The sequence below is a fragment of the Vulpes vulpes genome, chromosome 11 (genome assembly GCF_048418805.1).
Source record: "Vulpes vulpes isolate BD-2025 chromosome 11, VulVul3, whole genome shotgun sequence".
Taxonomy (NCBI): domain Eukaryota; kingdom Metazoa; phylum Chordata; class Mammalia; order Carnivora; family Canidae; genus Vulpes; species Vulpes vulpes.
Window position 1 is genome coordinate 83,146,229 of NC_132790.1, and position 18,470 is coordinate 83,164,698.

At 35.8% G+C, this 18,470-nt stretch overlaps 1 protein-coding gene and 1 pseudogene across 5 annotated transcripts in view; both read left to right on the top strand.

Moving 5' to 3' along the window:
* PPP2R3A (protein phosphatase 2 regulatory subunit B''alpha) overlaps positions 1-18,470 on the top strand; it is a 196,316-nt gene that overhangs the window by 118,730 nt on the left and 59,116 nt on the right. For all 5 annotated transcript variants that reach the window (XM_072726915.1, XM_072726916.1, XM_072726917.1 and 2 more), the window contains 4 exons: positions 4,142-4,216; positions 11,091-11,177; positions 15,127-15,283; positions 18,198-18,246. In XM_072726915.1, coding sequence (XP_072583016.1) covers positions 4,142-4,216; positions 11,091-11,177; positions 15,127-15,283; positions 18,198-18,246 — 368 coding nt within the window. The remainder of the gene's footprint in view (positions 1-4,141; positions 4,217-11,090; positions 11,178-15,126; positions 15,284-18,197; positions 18,247-18,470) is intronic.
* On the top strand, positions 2,669-3,192 carry LOC112932513 (uncharacterized protein C11orf98-like; annotated as a pseudogene).

The following is an 18,470-nucleotide window of genomic DNA, read 5'->3' on the forward strand; positions in this document are numbered from 1 at the left end:
TAGTAGCCTAAGGCTACATCACAATGCCTGCTCCATTTGCCACTTCATCTCATCATGTAGACGTTTTTTCATCTCATATCACAAGAAGTAAAAGGGTGAGTACAGTACAATGAGATATTTTGAGAGACAAATCACATTTGCATAACTTTTATTGCAGTATATTATAATTGCTACATTTTAATATTGTTAATCTCTTACTATGGCTAATTTCTAAATTAAACTTTTTCATATGTATAAGAAAAAATGTGTATAAGAATATAGGGTATATGTATGTGTAGGTAGGTATGTATAAGGTATGTATACACCTATGTATAAGGTGTAGAGGGTTCACAAATATTTGCAATTTCAGGCATCTGCTGGGAGTCTTGGAACATATCCCCTATAAATAAGGGGAGACTGCTGTACATACCTGTATTCCTAGTTCTTCCTGCTAAGAGGGTCCAGGAGCAATGACACCCTAATGATAATGAGCTCATCTTGTACCCAGATTTCTAAATGGTTTTTAAATATCATTTTCCAATAAAGGAACCAGGACTATTTGAGAAAAAAGTTGGTTCCAGGGCTGGAACAAGGAAAATATAAGATGAGCGTGGACCATCTTATGACACCAGAAAATATAAAAGTCCTCACAAAAGGATAGAGCATGTCAAGAGGACACAGTGGCCAACCTGACAGAGTTCCAGTGGCCAGAGAAAGATCAATTTGAGCAACAAAATAAATAATGATAGTGTTGGATTGTAACCCTTAGAATAAAATAAATACCCATGAGTCTATACTGATATAACTTGAACGAATAAATACATGGGAGAGGAGGAATAGCTCCTCCTTACAGAATAATTCCAGTTATTCAACGTAGAAAGAATGAGAAAAATACAAAATCACTATTAGATAAGCACCACAAATGACTGGTGAAATCAGGGGCACCAGGGGTGTCTGTCAGTTAAGTGCCTTTGGTTCAGGTCATGATTTCAGGTTCGTGAGATCAAGCCCATGTTGGGTTCTGTGTTTACCATGAAGCCTGTTTGGGATTCTCTCTTTCCCTCTGTCTGCATCTACCCACTTGTGTTGTCTCTCTCTCTTTAAAAAAAAAAAAAAAAAAAAAGTCAAAACCATGAAGTACAAGAGCAAGGAACTGTCAAAGATCAGGAGAGACCAGTTAGACACAGAAACTTAAATGCATCAACAAAAGGCAATCTCTGCAGCCCGGGTGGCTCAGCGGTTTAGCGCCACCTTCAGCCCAGAGCGTGATCCTGGAGATTCGGGATCGAGTCCCACATCAGGCTCCGTGCATGGAGCCTGCTTCTCCCTCTGCCTGTGTCTCTGCTTGTGTGTCTACCTCTCTCTGTGTGTGTCTCTCATTAATAAATAAATCTTTTTTTTAAAAAGAGGCAATCTATGGAATGGGAGAGAATATTTAAAATGACTTATCAGTAAAGGGCTAGTATCCAAAATCTATAAAGAACTTATCAAACTCAACACCCAAGAAACAAAAAATCCAGTTAAGAAATGGACAGAAGACATTAACAGACATTTCTCCAAAGAAGACATACAAATGGCCTCCAGACACATGAAAAAATGCTCCACATCACTTGGCATCAGGGAAATACAAATCACAACCACAATGAGATACCACCTCACACTGGTCAAAATGGCTAAAATGAACAAGTCAGGAAACAACAGATGTTGGGGAGGATGTGGAGAAAGGGGGAACCCTATTACATTGTTGGGAATGCAAATTGATGTAGGTATTCTGGAAAACAGTATGGAGGTTCCTCAAAAAGTTAAAAATAAAGCTGTCCTACCACCCAGCAATTGTACTACCAGGTATTTATCTGAAGGATACAAAAATAGTTATTTGAAGGGGCACATGCACCCCATCGTTTATAGCAGCAATGTCTACAATAACCAAATGATGAAAATAGCCCAGATGTCCATTGACAGATGAACAGATAAAGAAGTGATGTATATGCAGAATGGAATATTACTGCGCCATCAAAAAAATGAAGTCTTGCCACTTGCAATGACTTGGATGGAACTGGAGGGTATTAATACAAAGTGAAATAAGTCATTCAGAGAAAGACAAATACCATTATGATTTCACTTGCGTGGAATTTAAGAAACAAAGCAGATGAACATAGGGGAAGAGAATATAAAATAAGATAAAAACAGGGAGGCAAACCTGAGACTCTTAACTATAGGAAACAAACTAAGGGTTGCTAGAGGGGAGGTAAGTAGGGGGATGAGTGATGAGTTTTAGGGAGGGCACTTGATGTAATGAGTACTGGGTGTTCTATGCAACTGATGAATCACTGAACTCTAACCCTGAAACCAATAATACAGTATATATGTTAACTAAATTGAATCTAAATAAAAAAAATTTTTTTAAAAAGAACTAAATGAAGCATAGGATCCTGGAACAGAAAAGGACACTACAGGAAAAGCTAGTAAAATTTGAATAATGTCTATAGTTTAGTATTGTATCAGTGTTCGTTTCCTAGTTTTGATCATTGTACTATGGTTTGTGAGTTATTACCATTATGGGAAGCTGGGAGAAGGGCATAGGAAATCTCTAATATTTTTGTAGCTTTCCATAAGTCTAAAATGATTTCCAAATAAAAAGTTAAATAGTAAGGTCCATTGGGGAGGCAAAACGTGGTCTTGGAACCACGTTTGCTGCGCAGCCATGGGGCCTCCTGGGGGGAAGATGAACCAGCCCCGAACCGAGCTGAAGAAGAAGCTGTTCTAGCGCCGGCGGGTGTTGAACCGGGAGAGGCGACTGAAGCATCGGGTAGTCGGGGCTGTGATAGACGAAGGGCTGATCACACGGCACCAGTTGAAGAAGCGGGCGTCCAGCGCACGTGCCAACATTACTCTGTCTGGGAAGAAGTGCAGAAAGCTCCTCCAGCAGATCCGGCTGGCCCAGAAAGAGAAAGCAGCCATGGAAGTGGAAGCCCCCACAAGGCCAGTAGGACTAGTGGACCACAGCCCAAGCAGCAAAAGAAGACAAAAGCACCCCAGGATATAGACATGGAGGACCTTGGAGATGAGAGGGGAATCTCTCACCCCTTCCACTAGAAGATTCTCAGCTGGAGCCAGAAAGACTCTAGTTATTCAGAGGACTTGGAGAAGGCATTGCCCCTTTTCATTCTCCCCAGACTCCTCTTCCTTCATGGCTTAGTGACCTGTCATGGAAGGATATGTTAAGAGGAAGAGGGTGGTAAAGGGTGGTAAAGAAAGACTGGAGAACGGGGCCCCCTTGCAGTCAGCTCCACTTGTAATAAAGTTCTAGAGTTCTCTTAAAAAAAAAAAAAAAAGAAGGTCCATTGGTTTGATACTGTGTTGGTAGATATGGATAGCTAACTGTTCTGAAGAATCAAAAGAGATATAATTGATGTCTGCCCATTTATGACTAGGTAATTAATAGATTATATCCATGTTGGCACTGCTGCCGCCTCTGGTTGTTAAATTAACAGTAATTATCTCCAGTAAATTCTCTAGATTCACTCAAAGTGGTTTAAAAATCTAATTAGAAAATAAAAATGGTATTTCATAGTTTTAAATTCTAAGTCTTTCATGAAAATAAGATAGCAGACTTTAAAATAAAATTAAATCCTAAGTTAAAAATAGATTTGTCCACCCAGTTATTTTGATGGACATTAACTGATTCACAGAATTTAACATAAATTTCAAACTACTTGGCTACATGGCTGGTTTTTTTCCTCAGAAATTTCCAATGTCTCTAGGTTAAAAAGAATCATTATAGTTGGCTTGATCATCTTTTCTGTGTAAATTTCTCTCAACAGTCCCTAGGGGTGAATTTCCCTGACATGCCTTGACATGTTAGAATTTCTGTTATGTACCTCTAAGATATTTGATTCACAATTCACCAAATATAGCTAAATTAAAATGCTAATGTTTTATTCAAGTATACTAGCATATCAAAAAGCATACATAAGTATGCATGTAATAAAATTTGAATTTAATAGTGTCAAATTTTAAGTGCATTGTTCAGTGTTCTAAAAATAACAGGTTTGCTCAACTGGCTATTCTACAAGAAGGAAAAATTCTGTTGGCATGTTTGTTTTTCTGTTTTGTTTTTTGGTATGTTTGTCAATTTAGTTTTGTTTTTAATCTTCTTCAGGATGTGGTGGATACACACCCTGGCCTCACATTCTTGAAAGATGCTCCAGAATTCCACTCCCGCTACATCACCACGGTAGGCTGAATCTTCTTTTTTCTTAATAAAGATCTATAAGTCTCCTTTTTTATCACTGTCCAGCATCCAGGTTTTCTTATCTTTGTGCAAAAGGTAACATGGGCTATAATGATTATTTTAAGTGGAAGGAAGGTACAGTAAAATTGAATTCGTTATTTATATCTACTTTTCTTCTTATAAGTACCAGTGTATACAGAATTAGAGTGATATATTCATTCTGTCTTGTCTTCTGAGGTACACTTTTTGCTTTGTTATTAATATTGATACCCAGTCGATATTGAGCATTTGCAAATAATACTGAAAAGAATATTCAACAGCCTTTCCCAGAAAAAGATGTGTCTTTCCCAGAAAAAGATGTGTTTCAAATTTAGAACTGGAAATGGTAATGAGAAATAGCTTACATATAGTCAGAAAACAAATCATATAAGAGTTTAACAGAGCACAATCACAATCTCCCATTTTGTGAAGTGTTCTCTTTCCCTGTTTCTTATGCATAGCTTCATTTGACCAGTCACAGGCAAAGCATGAATTATGAGTCAGAGCACACAGGCCTGCAGTGCACATTGCAGCCACATCCCAGCATTCTTTGCCCTAGCTCCCAGATTATCTTTGGAGGAATTCCAAAGATGAGCCCTAGGACAAACCACAGTCACTCAAGTGAGTTAGCCCTTGCGTCTGGCTCACATCCTCCATTAATATTACAGAGCAATCACCTCTGAAGAAAACCCTCTCATTCTTAGGGTACTTTTTGTTGGCCATGAATTTGTTGGGTTCTGTCAAGTTACAGAATATTACCGTTCTTTCTCTCCTTTCAGAACTTCATTCATGGCTTTTACATTGGCTCTCTTCTGTTGTAAAACTTTGTAAGTCTTTCTGTGAGCCAGAAGGTGTCACTGTCTTCTAAGAAGTTATTTTTGCCTGTTAACTATACCATTGTACTAAATCACTGCCAGCACAGTCACCCTTGTTTCTCACATGGATTACTTCTAATTGGACTCCCTGCTTATGCCTTCATTGCCCTATAGTATAGTCTCCACAAAGCAGAGTAATCCTTTAAAAATAAATCAGATCATATCACTTCTCTGTTCAAACTCTCCAGTGGTTTCCCATCTCAGAGGAAAAGCCTAAGTCCTTGCTAAGACTCCCCATAATCCTCCCCTCACCCGCCCCTTACACACATACCTTTACAACTTCTGCACTCTCGTCTCTCCTATTACCCTGCCCCTCACTTACTGTGCTTTGGTCACAGCTAATAATTCTGTTATTTAACATCTTTTCTAAGAATAAATTACAATAAAAAAGTCCTCTAGAGAGCATTTTTCCTCACTGTTCCTGGAACAGACCAACACCACCTCTGCCTCAGGTGTTTTTTACTTCCTCTGCCTGAAATGCTCTTCTTACGGATTTCCACATGATTTTCTCTTTCATTTGCTTCATTCAGCTACATGACCAGATATTCCCAAATTAGTGGGGCCTTCCCTGAACACTCTTTGCCTTCTTCACCCTTCTCCCTCTGCCTCTCCGTCATACTCTCTATTCAGTCATTCTGCTTTATTTTTCTTCTTTGCTCTTATGTCATCTTATATTTTAAATTTTTTAATTTTAAATTCTCTTCTGGATGATAGAAACTCCACTGGAGCAGGGAATTTGTCTATATTTTCCACTACAATATCTCAAATACCTAGAATAATGCCTAGCACATATTAGATACATAGTATTTATTGAGTAAATGAATGAAATTATTCATGCTTCAGAATTCTGCATATTAACTCTGGCTTCAATTCCATATGGAATTATTGGATTCTGATTGTTGATTGTTTTATAAACTCAGGGTATGTTAATAGCATAATTGAAAATCTTAAGAGCTAGGAAAGATCTTAGATATAATCCAGCCCAACCTTCTACCAATTCAGAAAATGCTCTCTACAGAGGAACTTTCTATTGAAATTTATTTTGTTAGCTATATTTAGACTGGAAAGATAGAGCACCAATTATGCATACAGCAAAAAGAAATCACTACCCAAATAAGAGAATGCACGTAAAGTTACTTCATATTCTCCTTTATTTCCAGAGACAAGTTGGCATTTGAGTAATAAGTCTCTTGATACTGAATGAAAACGAAAATTGGAAATACTAGCAAATTATAGTCCTTGAGTTTGCAGTTTTGCATGCCATGCAAAGAAATTGCCAATGAATAAAAAACTCCGCTTTTCCTAGCTAGCATATGCTGACTTTTGAGGGAAATGGTGCTCACATGAGTTTTTAAAATAAGCAATGAGATTGAAAATATTCTTTGTGACACTGGCGCTGGCAGCAAAGACATTTCTCTGGATGCTCAGATGGTGGTGTCTTAGTGACATATTCAATGTCTTGATTGGCCTGAAGCCATCACTTCAGGCTGAAATGCCAGGGTTTTAATTGTTGAGGACAAGGTACTGATATTTCCTGAGATGACTCAACTGTGGTAGAGATTGCTCATCACTAACGGCTTGACTCCTTCCCCTTGAGAACTTTTCCTCTTAATAGAAAAAGGAAGAAATTTGTATTTAGATAGATTTTAAGGTCCAAACTATCAAGTCATCTAGAAATCCCTTGGTAAAAAAAAAAAAAAAAAAGTCAAGTTTCATTCCACTCACTGGTAGTAAACAATTATTCTTAATATTATTTTAATTAATTAATTAATTTACTATTTTTAAAATTGTGATTAATTTCCTTTTTATTTACCTAAAAGTGGTAGAAACAAATTAGGGGAAAAAACTAGGGTAATTGATGTAAAACCAAGCACCTACATGTTCTCACCACTAGATGGTGCCCTTACCTCAATAAGCTAAAATGCTGAATCAGTAATGTGGAAACCAATAAATGTGCTGATGAAGTGGGGCGACTGAATAAAGAGATTTAGGCTATGGAAAAATGGACTTGTCCATTTTTTCATATTATTAGGTAAGTTACAAGAGGCTAAAAATAGGAAATGTTTAACAGTCAAACGTTTGTGAATTTTAAAAATTCTGTCAAAAAACTGAATAACAAAATAAGGAAAAATAAATACAGATTAAAGTTTTATAATTTTAAGTGTAATACAGTACCTCCATAAATAATATAAAATATTTGAAAAATATATAAATATAAAATTTTGGTAGATAGGAAAAAAGACTTTAAAATAAATTTATACTCAAGATCAAGTAATAAAGATAAAAATCTAATGTTCAACATAGAAAATTTTGGTGTATGATATGTATTGAAATTGACTTTTACTTGAGAGAGGAGTCATGAAACTATGATAATTGGTATTATTACTGTTTGTTTATATATATATAATTTCTATGCTAAAAATCTTCCATCTTTTTTATATGAACTTCTGCCAAGCTAGTGTTAAGAATATACTGTTGATTAGGACACATTCTCTGCCCTGAAGCACCCCAGTCGGAGTCTGAGTGATAGGAACCAACAGAAAAATTAGACACCAGCTAGTCCCAGTTCAAATCTAATGCAGAAATCCTATCAACTTCTGCCTAAATTTTTGTGGTGAGAAGAAATCTTACTATTTCAGACAACCCATTGCTTCACGGCGTGAATTTTAGGAAACTCTTCCTTATAGTAAAGAATTTAAGTATAAGGACTATCTATCCAGTAGTTTAAGTCCTGCTTTCTGGTGCAACACAGAACAAGTCAGCCACTTCTTCCACCTGGTAGTCAGCCATTCAGATCATGGTCACATGTACACTCTAATCTTATTTTTTCCTCAAGAGTAAAAATCACTAAATTAGTACTATCTTGTTAGTAATTTTGAATGTAGTTACCCTTTTCTGCTTTGTTTTCTGCACATTTTATATGCTCTATATAAATCATAGAGAATAGTACTGATTTATGTGAAATACTAATTAGAGACCTTTCTTGGGTTGACATCCATCTGCTATTTACAACTCCGAAGAGAGTTATTCAGCTAGCTATGACTCCAACCCATATGTCTCTATCACAGGTATAACATGAAAGTCTTTGTTACACGAGTCTCAAACCTCATTAATTTATCACGTAATTTTCTAAGGAAGACATACAGATGGCCAACAGGTACATGAAAAAGTGCTCAACATTACTCATCCTCAGGAAAATGCAAATCAAAATCATGGTGAGATATCACCTCACACCTGTTAAAATGGCTGATAACAAAAAGACAAGAAAATAACAAGTGTTGGCAAGGATGTAGAAGGAACTCTTGTGCACTGTTGGTGGAAATATAAATTGGTGCAGCCACTAGGAAAGCAGATGAAGTTGCTCAAAAATTAAAAATACAACTACCAAATGATGCAGCAATTCCACTGCAAGGTATTTATCTAAAGAAAACAAAAAATATTAACTCAAAAGATCAGTGTATCCCCATGTTCATTGCAGCATTATTTGCAGTAGCCAAAATATGAAAACAACCTAAGTGTCCTTCAATGGATGAATAAAAGATTTGGTATGTACATACAGTTGACCCTTGAACAACATGAATTTGAACTGCAGGGGCCACTGATATGCAGATTTTTTATAGTACTACAAATATATTTTCTCTTCCTTATGATTTTCTTAATTTTTTTCTTTTTTCTAGCTTTATTGTAAGAATACAGTAGATAATACATATATAGTGTACAAAATATATGTTAATTGTTTATGTTATTGGTAAGGTCTCCAGTCAGCAGTAAGCTATTAGTAGTTAAGTTTTGGGGGAGTCAAGTTTTATATGGATTTTTGACCATACAGGGCCAGGGTTGGCATGAAATCTTGCCGTTTGCAACAACATCGATCGACTTTGAAGACATTATGCTAAATGAAAAAGGTCAAAGACAAATACTATATGATCTCTCTCATGTGGAATCTTTAAAAAAAACAACAAACAAAAACCAAGCTAGATAAAGAAAACAGATTGGTGGTTGTTGCCAGAGGCAGGGCGTGGATGTAGACAGAATGGGTGAAGAGGGAGTCAAAAGGTACAAACTTCAGTTATAGAATAAATAAGTCATGGGGACATAAAGTACAACATGGTGACTGTAGTTAATACTATACATATATATGTATGTATATATGTATATATACACAAAACTAATGCTCCGTATAATACAGTAATATAAATATATTGCATATTTGAAAGTTTCTAAGAGTTCTCATGACAAGGAAAAGAAAACTCCATAACCCTGTATGGTAGCAGATGTTAAGTAGACTTATTGTGGTGATCATTTTGCAATATATACAAATATTAAATCATGTCATACACCAGAAACTGATATAATATATGTGAATTATTCCTCAAATAAAAAATATATCAAGCAATTATTAACTACTTGTTATATACAGAGCATATATCAGAGCATCATATCAGGCACTGGGATGCAAGTCAAGAAAGACCTGATATGTTGGAGTTTGGAGGTGATGATGGTCAGGTGCACCAGTATTTAGAATATAACCACAGGATGAACTGAAGGAGACTCACATGACAGTTGGAACACAGAAAATAGAGCTCTACTCCAGTCCCTGTTCTGGCACTTCCTGTGGAGTTGGCAGTTGAGCTAGATCCTGAAGGGTCAGTAATTATCACGGCTATAGAATAGGGAAAGCTAGACAGCAGAAATCTGAGCCTTCATTCTGAGGCTGGTTTTTCCCTGCTCTGTTTGAGAATCACTCTCTGCTAAGGAATCCAGAAGGGGAATGGTGATTTAGTCCCTCATTAGGCCTACTCATTGGATAGATGTCCAGATGTCTTCCCTTTTTTGTCCTTGCACTAAAATAACGTTTAAAAAGGACCTAGCCTCTTCCCATAATAAAATCACCAAGGATACAGGATTTCTATTAGACAGTCAAAATTAAAGGCAATATGCCAAAAAATCTGCTTATATTGAACACTGGGTGTTATATTTAAGTGATGAATCACTAAATTATATTCCTGAAACAAGTATTGCCTTATATGTTAACTAACTAGAATTTAAATAAAACCTTAAACCAAAACAAAACAAAAAAAATTGCTTAAAATTGCTCTTTTCACTACTGCTTCCTTTTGGAGAAAAAAACAAAATTAGTGGGTGAAAGGGAAATTAAATAGGTACGCATAACCCCAGGTGAAATTGTTAAGAATACACTGTGGCCTCCTCCCTGCAGGGTGGCAACCTTATTTTCCTTCTCCAGTCCTCCACTACACCACAACACATGTCATTGATCTCAGACACATTTGTTGCTACCCATTCCCTCCTCTCTCATCCTGTCCGGTCTTCTCTAGAGTTTCACATCTGTTGTTAAAGTCTTTAGAACACTAGCTAATTCCAGAATTGCTCATTCTGTTAGGACTCAGTATATGAGTAAGGGCTCAGTATATGAGTTATCCCAGGTGTATTTGAGTTTCCAGAAAGAGTCTGGAAGACTAGAAGTCTTTAAGAATCCAGTGAGTTAAAAAAAAAAAAAAAAAAAAAAGAATCCAATGAGTAAGGCTATAATAGCCAGAATAATGCCCCCTTGAATTGCACTATGTTAGCAGCCATTCTTATGACCCACCAGTTGTTAAGCCAACTCACTGTGTGTTTCCCTCCTCATTTGCCTTTCCAGAACATCCAGCCCAATAAGCACTGCTTGAATCACTGTATAAGATGAGAAGTAAACAAAGTGACATGTAGGTAGCTGGGAAATGCAGGCTCATGAGCAAAGAATATCTTTTTATTCTTCTTAGAATTATAGGGGACACGGGTATAGATTTTAAAATACGGTATTAGTTTTTATTAGAAATTACACTTGACATAATCAGAAAACCAAAACATAGCTTGGTTCAAGATACATTCATAAAATGGCCTTTGGTGAAGTAATAGATATCTTCAGTGTTTTTATTTGGTTTGTTTTCCTTTTGTGGAACCAGGTTATTCAGAGAATATTCTACACAGTCAACAGATCTTGGAGTGGAAAAATAACTTCGACAGAGATAAGAAAAAGCAACTTTTTGCAAGTATGTCTCTCATTGAAATTCATATATAAAGAGCAAGTTAAATAATATTCTTACTTCATTTAACAAGTATTTGAGTGCTTATTGTATGCAAAGTATTTCTGCTACTTTCAGTCATTAAGCATTTCAGATATCTGGGATGTGTTGGGGAGAACAAAGATGAATAACAAGAATTTTTATATCAAGGCAGACAGACTAAAAGTGCACACCTGACGAAAATTTCCACAGAAGTGCATAACAAATATGCAGAGAAGGCCTCACAGAAGGCCTGACATGTAATCTTGACCTTGGAGGATGTCAGAAGTTTATCAAAATCAAAAATTAGGAGATTCCAGATAGAGAAATAGCATAAGCAAAGGCTCAGAAGCATGAGAGGGTGGGCAGTCTAAGAGCATAGTCTAAAGTGGCCAGAGGCTCTGCAGAGAGTGACCAGTGATACGGCCCAAGGGGTGAGATGGGCTGGGTTAGGAAAGGTCTTTCGAAAGGAATAAAGGAATTTCAGCTTGATCCTTTCAGCAGCGACTCTTTATTTAGCTCCTACTGGAGTGGAGAAAAATACTAAAAAGTCCTTTTAAGAAAGAATACATTTCATTCAATTATTTTATTCATTTTATCAAATGAGAGAGAAAGTATTGACCACTAGTGGGAGCTTTTTATTGAGGTAATCTTCATGCCTTGTTGTTTAGGCTGCCATTAACCTAAAGGAAGAATTGTTCATACTTGAAAGGAAAGGAAATATTTTATTTTCAATGAGTCATACTAAATGAAGCTTAGGCTAATAATACAACCTTATGTACTCTTTATTTTTCCCTGTCTTTATCTGGAACAAAGTAATGAAGACTTGCAAAATTAGCAGCCCAAAAAAAAAAAAAAAAATTAGCAGCCCATAATCCATATACAAACCTTTTTTATTCTAAAATGGATAGTAAAAAATAAAAAAATAAAAAAATAAAAAATAAATAAAATAAAATGGATAGTAATCATCACAGTCATTGTTAATATTTATGGAACACCTAGTGCCTGCCTCTCTCAGTAGGTAACATGGGATGGGTTGAGATGGCAATAATTCCATAAAAGAGGCCTTACACCTTAAAAATGGCAATCCTTCACATTCCTGAAACATATCAGAGATTATAAGTTTTTGGCATTATTATAATCCCTGTTTTTTAACTGATGGTAAAATTTGAGGCACAGATATGGTTGAATGATTTATAAGAGCACATAGCGAGTAAGTGCCCGAACTTAGTGTTCTGCCTAGAACAGGATTTAATTGTTTCCCCTCTTTCCTACCCTTCTCCTACTCTTCCTATTAGAGAATTATCCACAAATGTATGCTCATGATTTATATGCTCATAATGCATTCAGATAACAGGAACATAACTGGAATAATCGGCAGAAGTCACTATCTCTTCACCCTACCATTTCATTCCCTTTCCCAGAGGTAACCCATCCATATATTCTGTGGTTTTATTCCCTTGTATGCTACATGGAGTAAACAGTTTTATTTTATATGGCTGCTTTTTTTTTTTAATATATGAGATCATTCTGTTAATTTTGGGTTTTTTTCACTAACAGCATATCTTAACATTCTTTTCATTTCCATGCATATAAATCTCTCTCATTCTTTTAGCTGCTGCATAATCTGTGGCATGGCTCTACCATAGCTAAATTACATAATCCCTTATAGAGGAAGTGTAAGTCATTTTCATGGTTTTCCTATTTGTAATGATGCAGTGAACATCCTTGTGCTTTCCTCCTATGTGTATATGGGTAAGAATTTTCCTAGAATAGACTACTGGAGGGGAAAATCCTGGATCAGATGGTATGTGCATTTTCAGGGTGTTTTTTTTTTTAAGATTTTTTATTTTTTAAGTAATTTCTACACCCAACATGGGGCTAAAAACCACAACCCTGAGATCAAGATTTGCATGCTCCACCGACTGAGCCAGCCGGGTGCATTCAATTTCATAGATCCTGCCAACTTAGCCTCCTAAAAACCTATACTTGTTCATACCTACACATTCACCAACAGCAAAGTTACTAGTCTTTTTCATTTTATGATAATCCAGTAGGTGAAAATGAGAGCTCCTCTCAAGATTTGTTTTATTTTATTTTTTTAAAGAGTTTTTATTTATTAATTCATAAGAGACACAGAGAGAGGGGCAGAGACATAGGCAGAGGGAGAAGCAGGCTTCCTGCAGGGAACCTGATGTGGGACTCGATCTCAGGAACCCAGGTCACAACCTGAGCTGAAAGCAGATGCTCAACCACTGAGCCACCCAGGTGCCCCTCAAGATTTGTTTTATTGTACATATTCTGCTTTATACATGTTAAAGAGCAGTTTATAAAACAAAACATTATAAGCCATGTTTGGAAAACAGAAGAAAAATCATATTTCATCACCCTAATACAACTAATAGCATTTTTATATGTTTTTCTAGTATCACATATATGTACAGATTTTAGGATTTTACAGAGTTCTTAGTGTGCATAATGTTATATCCTGTATTTTGCATTTACCACATTATGGTTTTCCTTTGTTTCTCTGTATTCTTTATAACTTTTACTGGCAACAGAATCTTTCTTTAAGAAGTTTTGCTATCATTTAATAATTTATATTCTCAACTTGCCAAGACAATATTGGTTTCCCAGTATTTACATTTTGGCACATAATTTTTTATTGAAATAATTTATTTATATTATGAAATAATCACCTTTGTGTTTAATCACCTTTATAATGTTTTTCACCTTGAATTTCATTTTATTTTCTAATAATGTTGACATGTTTTCTTTCTGTTAAGATTTAGCTAGTATTTATTTGTCCTTTTTTTTAAAAAAAAGACCTCCTTTAAATTTTTATTTTAGATTTATCTCTTATGACAGCATATACCTAGATATGTTTGGGAGGGTTGGTTTTTATATTCAATCTGAAAATACTTTAATATGGAGACTTAATTCATTTATCTTTACTGTGATTGTTGATATGTCTGATCTGATTTCTGCCATTTCATTTTGCTTACTCTATTTCTGAAGTTTTTTTATTGCTTCTTTTATCTTTCTTTCTGAATCTTTCATTTCTGAAAACATCTTCATTTACCTGCCCACTTATAATTATAAGAACTGTAAGAATTCTGGGTTCAGAATTACTAATTCTGATGTTTCCCATGGGGGCACACAGTGAGTCAGGGGAGACCCAGGTGTACTTCCAGCTCAGGGCCCTGTAGCTCCATCCCCCATACCTTCTATGCCAGGCTATCACACATCAGCACAATGCTATACATAAGTCACCTTCGTGGTAAACTTGATCTCATTACACTACCAAACCCTATATGTGGATTTCCACTCTACATATAATAGAATAGATGCCAACTCTCCCTAATTGTGGAAAGTTAAAAGCAGTGTCAGTTTATGATCATGTAATTCAGCCTTTTGTCTAATTGTTCTAGATTGCTAGTCTGGGGACCTCTGATGGGCTACAGTCTCCTTGGTAGCAGTCCTTCCTTTTCTGTGCTTTTAAATCCTCCACTGTATCTGAAGCCCTTTGCTAATAAGCATAATACAGAACTCGTAAATGCTTATAGATTGATCATTTGATTAAAGGTCAGAAGAGGTTGCTAAATTCCTAGTTTGGTACCAAAACCAAAAATTTTAATTCAATTTAAAATAAAATTTTAGGGGATCCCTGAGTGGCTCAGCGGTTTAGCGCCTGCCTTCGGTCCAGGACGTGATCCTGGAGTCCCAGGATCGAGTCCCACATCAGTCTCCCTGCATGGAGCCTGCTTCTCCCTCTCTACTTGTGTCTCTGCCCCTCTCTCTCTCTCTCTCTCATGAATAAATAAATAAAATCTTTTAAAAATTAAAAATAAAATAAAACTTTACTAGACTGCAAAATGGACAAAGCTTGTTTTCATAATTTAAAAATGAACTAATCCTTCTCTTCATACTATTTCAGACTCTAGCCCTTTTGGAAGAAGAGGAAGATATAAACCAAATCACAGATTACTTCTCCTATGAACATTTCTATGTTATTTATTGTAAATTCTGGGAACTAGATAGTGATCATGACCTCTACATCAGCCAGGCCGATTTATCTCGATACAATGACCAGGGTAAGTGTTTTAGAGATGGTAAGACTTAACTGTTTTGAAGCGGCAAGAGTTATATGAATTGTTATATGAATGAGAGATTCTCATTTCTTAAATTCTTTATCTAATCAAGTCCTCTTTAAAGAGCCAAGAATTTTTATGTGGGAAAAGGTAAAGGTGTCAATTTTTTATTTAGAAGGCAAGTATAGAAGAGACTTACAGTATGTAAGAAATTAGAGTCTTTGTTTTGATTAATTGGTGAGTTTTTATAGTGACGTTTATTTTCTAATGATGAAGAAGATCTGTACCTATGTAAAGTTTATTTGAAAGAGAATGGGTATACACCCTTATAAGTTTCCCATTTTAAGTGTTTATAAACAGCCACGGATGAAAATGTTTCTAACTTCTCAGTGTTTTCCAGGACTCCTAAAAACTTATGTTTTGGAATTTAGTTCCAGAGTTAAGTATTTTCCCTGCAGATGAATTTTTCTTTTGTCAGAAAGCAAAAAAATTACATATCACATGATATTATCCCTTTTGCTTCATTTTTACCAGTAGTAAACTTAGAACCTGTTACCTGATGATTTAATATTCTTCACCAAGCACCAAAATACATTGGCTCATTCTTTTCTCATAATATCATCCCTCTTCTATTCTTAAATATCTCCTCAGGCACTGCTGATTTTTTTTTAATTAGCCTTTAGCCTTTTAGATATAGCAGAGTACAAATCTTAAACAAATATATTGAGTTTCACTTCTCTTATTTGATACATGTGTGATTAATTATTTACGTCTTAAGAAAAGGTTCATTCTAATAAATAGTGAAATGGACCATCAGGGAAAGGAGGGAAACTGAGTGAGGAAAAATTAGAGAGGAAGACAAGCCATAAGAGGCTCCTAATTCTAGGAAACAAAGAGTTGCAAAGGGGAATCTGGGTGGGGGGATGGGGTAAATGGGTGTTGGGCATTCAGGAGGGCACATGATGATCTGAGCACTGGATGTTATACTGTATGTTGGCAAACTGAATTTAAATAAAATATCTTTTAAGGGATCCCTGGGTGGCTCAGCAGTTTGGTGCCTGCCTTCGGCCCAGGGCGTGATCCTGGAGTCCCAGTTCGGGTCCCACATTGGGCTCCCTGCATGGAGCCTGCTTCTCCCTCTGCCTCTGTCTCTGCCTCTCTCTCTGTGTCTCACGAATAAATAAATAAAATATTTTTAAAAATCTTTTAAAAAGAAAGAAAGGTTCACTCCATATGGTGTCAAGTTTCATAGAACTTTCTGTATATAAGAAAGAGTTCTACCTCTCAGTTCTCAGGTGCCAACTAGGTAGCAAGAGAAAATACTCAAACGTACTTATTTGGTAAACAAGCATTTTAGTACTATACTTCCCTTCTTCAAGTTGTCATAACCTTCCTGTCACCAGAATAGCATAAAAATGGAAATACTCACAGGTGTATCAGGTAAGATTTATTAGCTCTGCACTTTCTAATCACCAGTGGCCAGATCATCTGTGTAACACGAGGTCATATAAAACCTTATAGGCTCTAAAGCAATCTCTCTAGCTGATATACCATAATTCTAAGTCCCAGAATATTGCATATATACACACATAACAACTCAGTAGAGGCATGTTAAAGTGTTGAAGTCTAGAAAACTAGGCAACTAGACCTGCATGGTGACGGGGTCACTGAGACTACATAATTGCCAATCCACCAACCTGTCTGAAATCGGACAACATTATCTTCAATTATAGGCTAAACCTTCCAAATTTAAAAGACTTCAGCTTTGAAATTAAATATCCATGTCTTTACTGTACAGCCTTCGATTTGTCTATATAGTACAAATAATTAGCCCTGTAAACTAATATTCAACAAAGTATGGAGAGTCCTTATATAAGCTTTATGGCCAGGCATGGCCATCCTGACACATGTATTCCCAACAACTTCAGCTAAACTAATTTTACCTTCAGGTTGACTCTACCTAACTCTGTGCAAAAGAATTAGATGCTGGTACCTACTAACTCTCTAGTGACCTCATCAACTTGTTTTGAAATTGTAGTGTACATGCCATTGCCTTGAGCACTTCTTAAAAGAATAGATTCCTGTCCTCACCAAATCCCTAGGTCTGAGATCTATTGGCGTATCCTTTTGTTAAAACTAAAGCCTTTGGTAATTTTAAACCAACAATGGCCTACACTGCTATGGATTCTCTATGATCTGTCATCAAAAGTGCAATATACTATTTTAAGATAAAATTCTCTCTCTCTCCCTCTCTCTCTCTCTGAATAAAACTTACTGATGGAATTTCTCAAAATTATGTTATGTCCTAGACTTTTATGGAATAAGAATATAAGAAAAGTTTATTTGTGGTATGTTTAGGTATCTTCTATAAAATTATACTTGATAAAAAAAAAAAAATAAAAAAAAAAAAAAATTATACTTGATAGCATTCTCTATCGTTTCACTCAGAGTCCCTTATATTAGGAGCTGCTGATCAGTTCCCCTTAAATTTCTTTTTTTTTTTTTTTAAATACTCTTATTTAGTTCCCCTTAAATTTCATGCCAGGATAAAATTTGTCTTGTTTTAGAGGAAAAGTTGTCTTATTGGCTAACAAGATCAATACAAATTCTATACATTTTTGTCTTAGCCGTCACGATGTTCAGAACTAACTTGGCACTCAACTACATTAATATATCCCAGCTATCAGGCATAATCATTTTCCTGTTCTTTTTCTAATGATTGATTGATTGATTGATTATGCCACCTTAAATTCTTACTTTGAGAAATGTAAATTATACATAGGTAAAAATTTAAATACTCATAATTTCTCATTAAGAAAGATGTTTTAGCTTGTTGCTATTGAAAATAAATTTGCCAAAAGGATTGTCTTTATAGAACATGTTTCTAACTAGCCTCATACCTCTTGTTTACCTTTAGCTTCATCAAACAGAATTATTGAAAGGATATTCTCTGGGGCAGTAACAAGGTAAGAAAAAGCATCTGAGTTTAAAAATGAATTACAGGTAGGGCACCTGGTGACTCAGTTGGTTAAGCATCTGCCTTTGGCTCAGGTCATGATCTTAGGGTCCTGGGATTGAGCCCATGTTGGGCTTCCTGCTCACTGGGGAGTCTGCTTCTCCCTCTCCCTCTGTGCCTCCTCCCATTCGTGCTCTTTCTCTTTCTCAAATAAATAAATCTTATTTAAAAAAA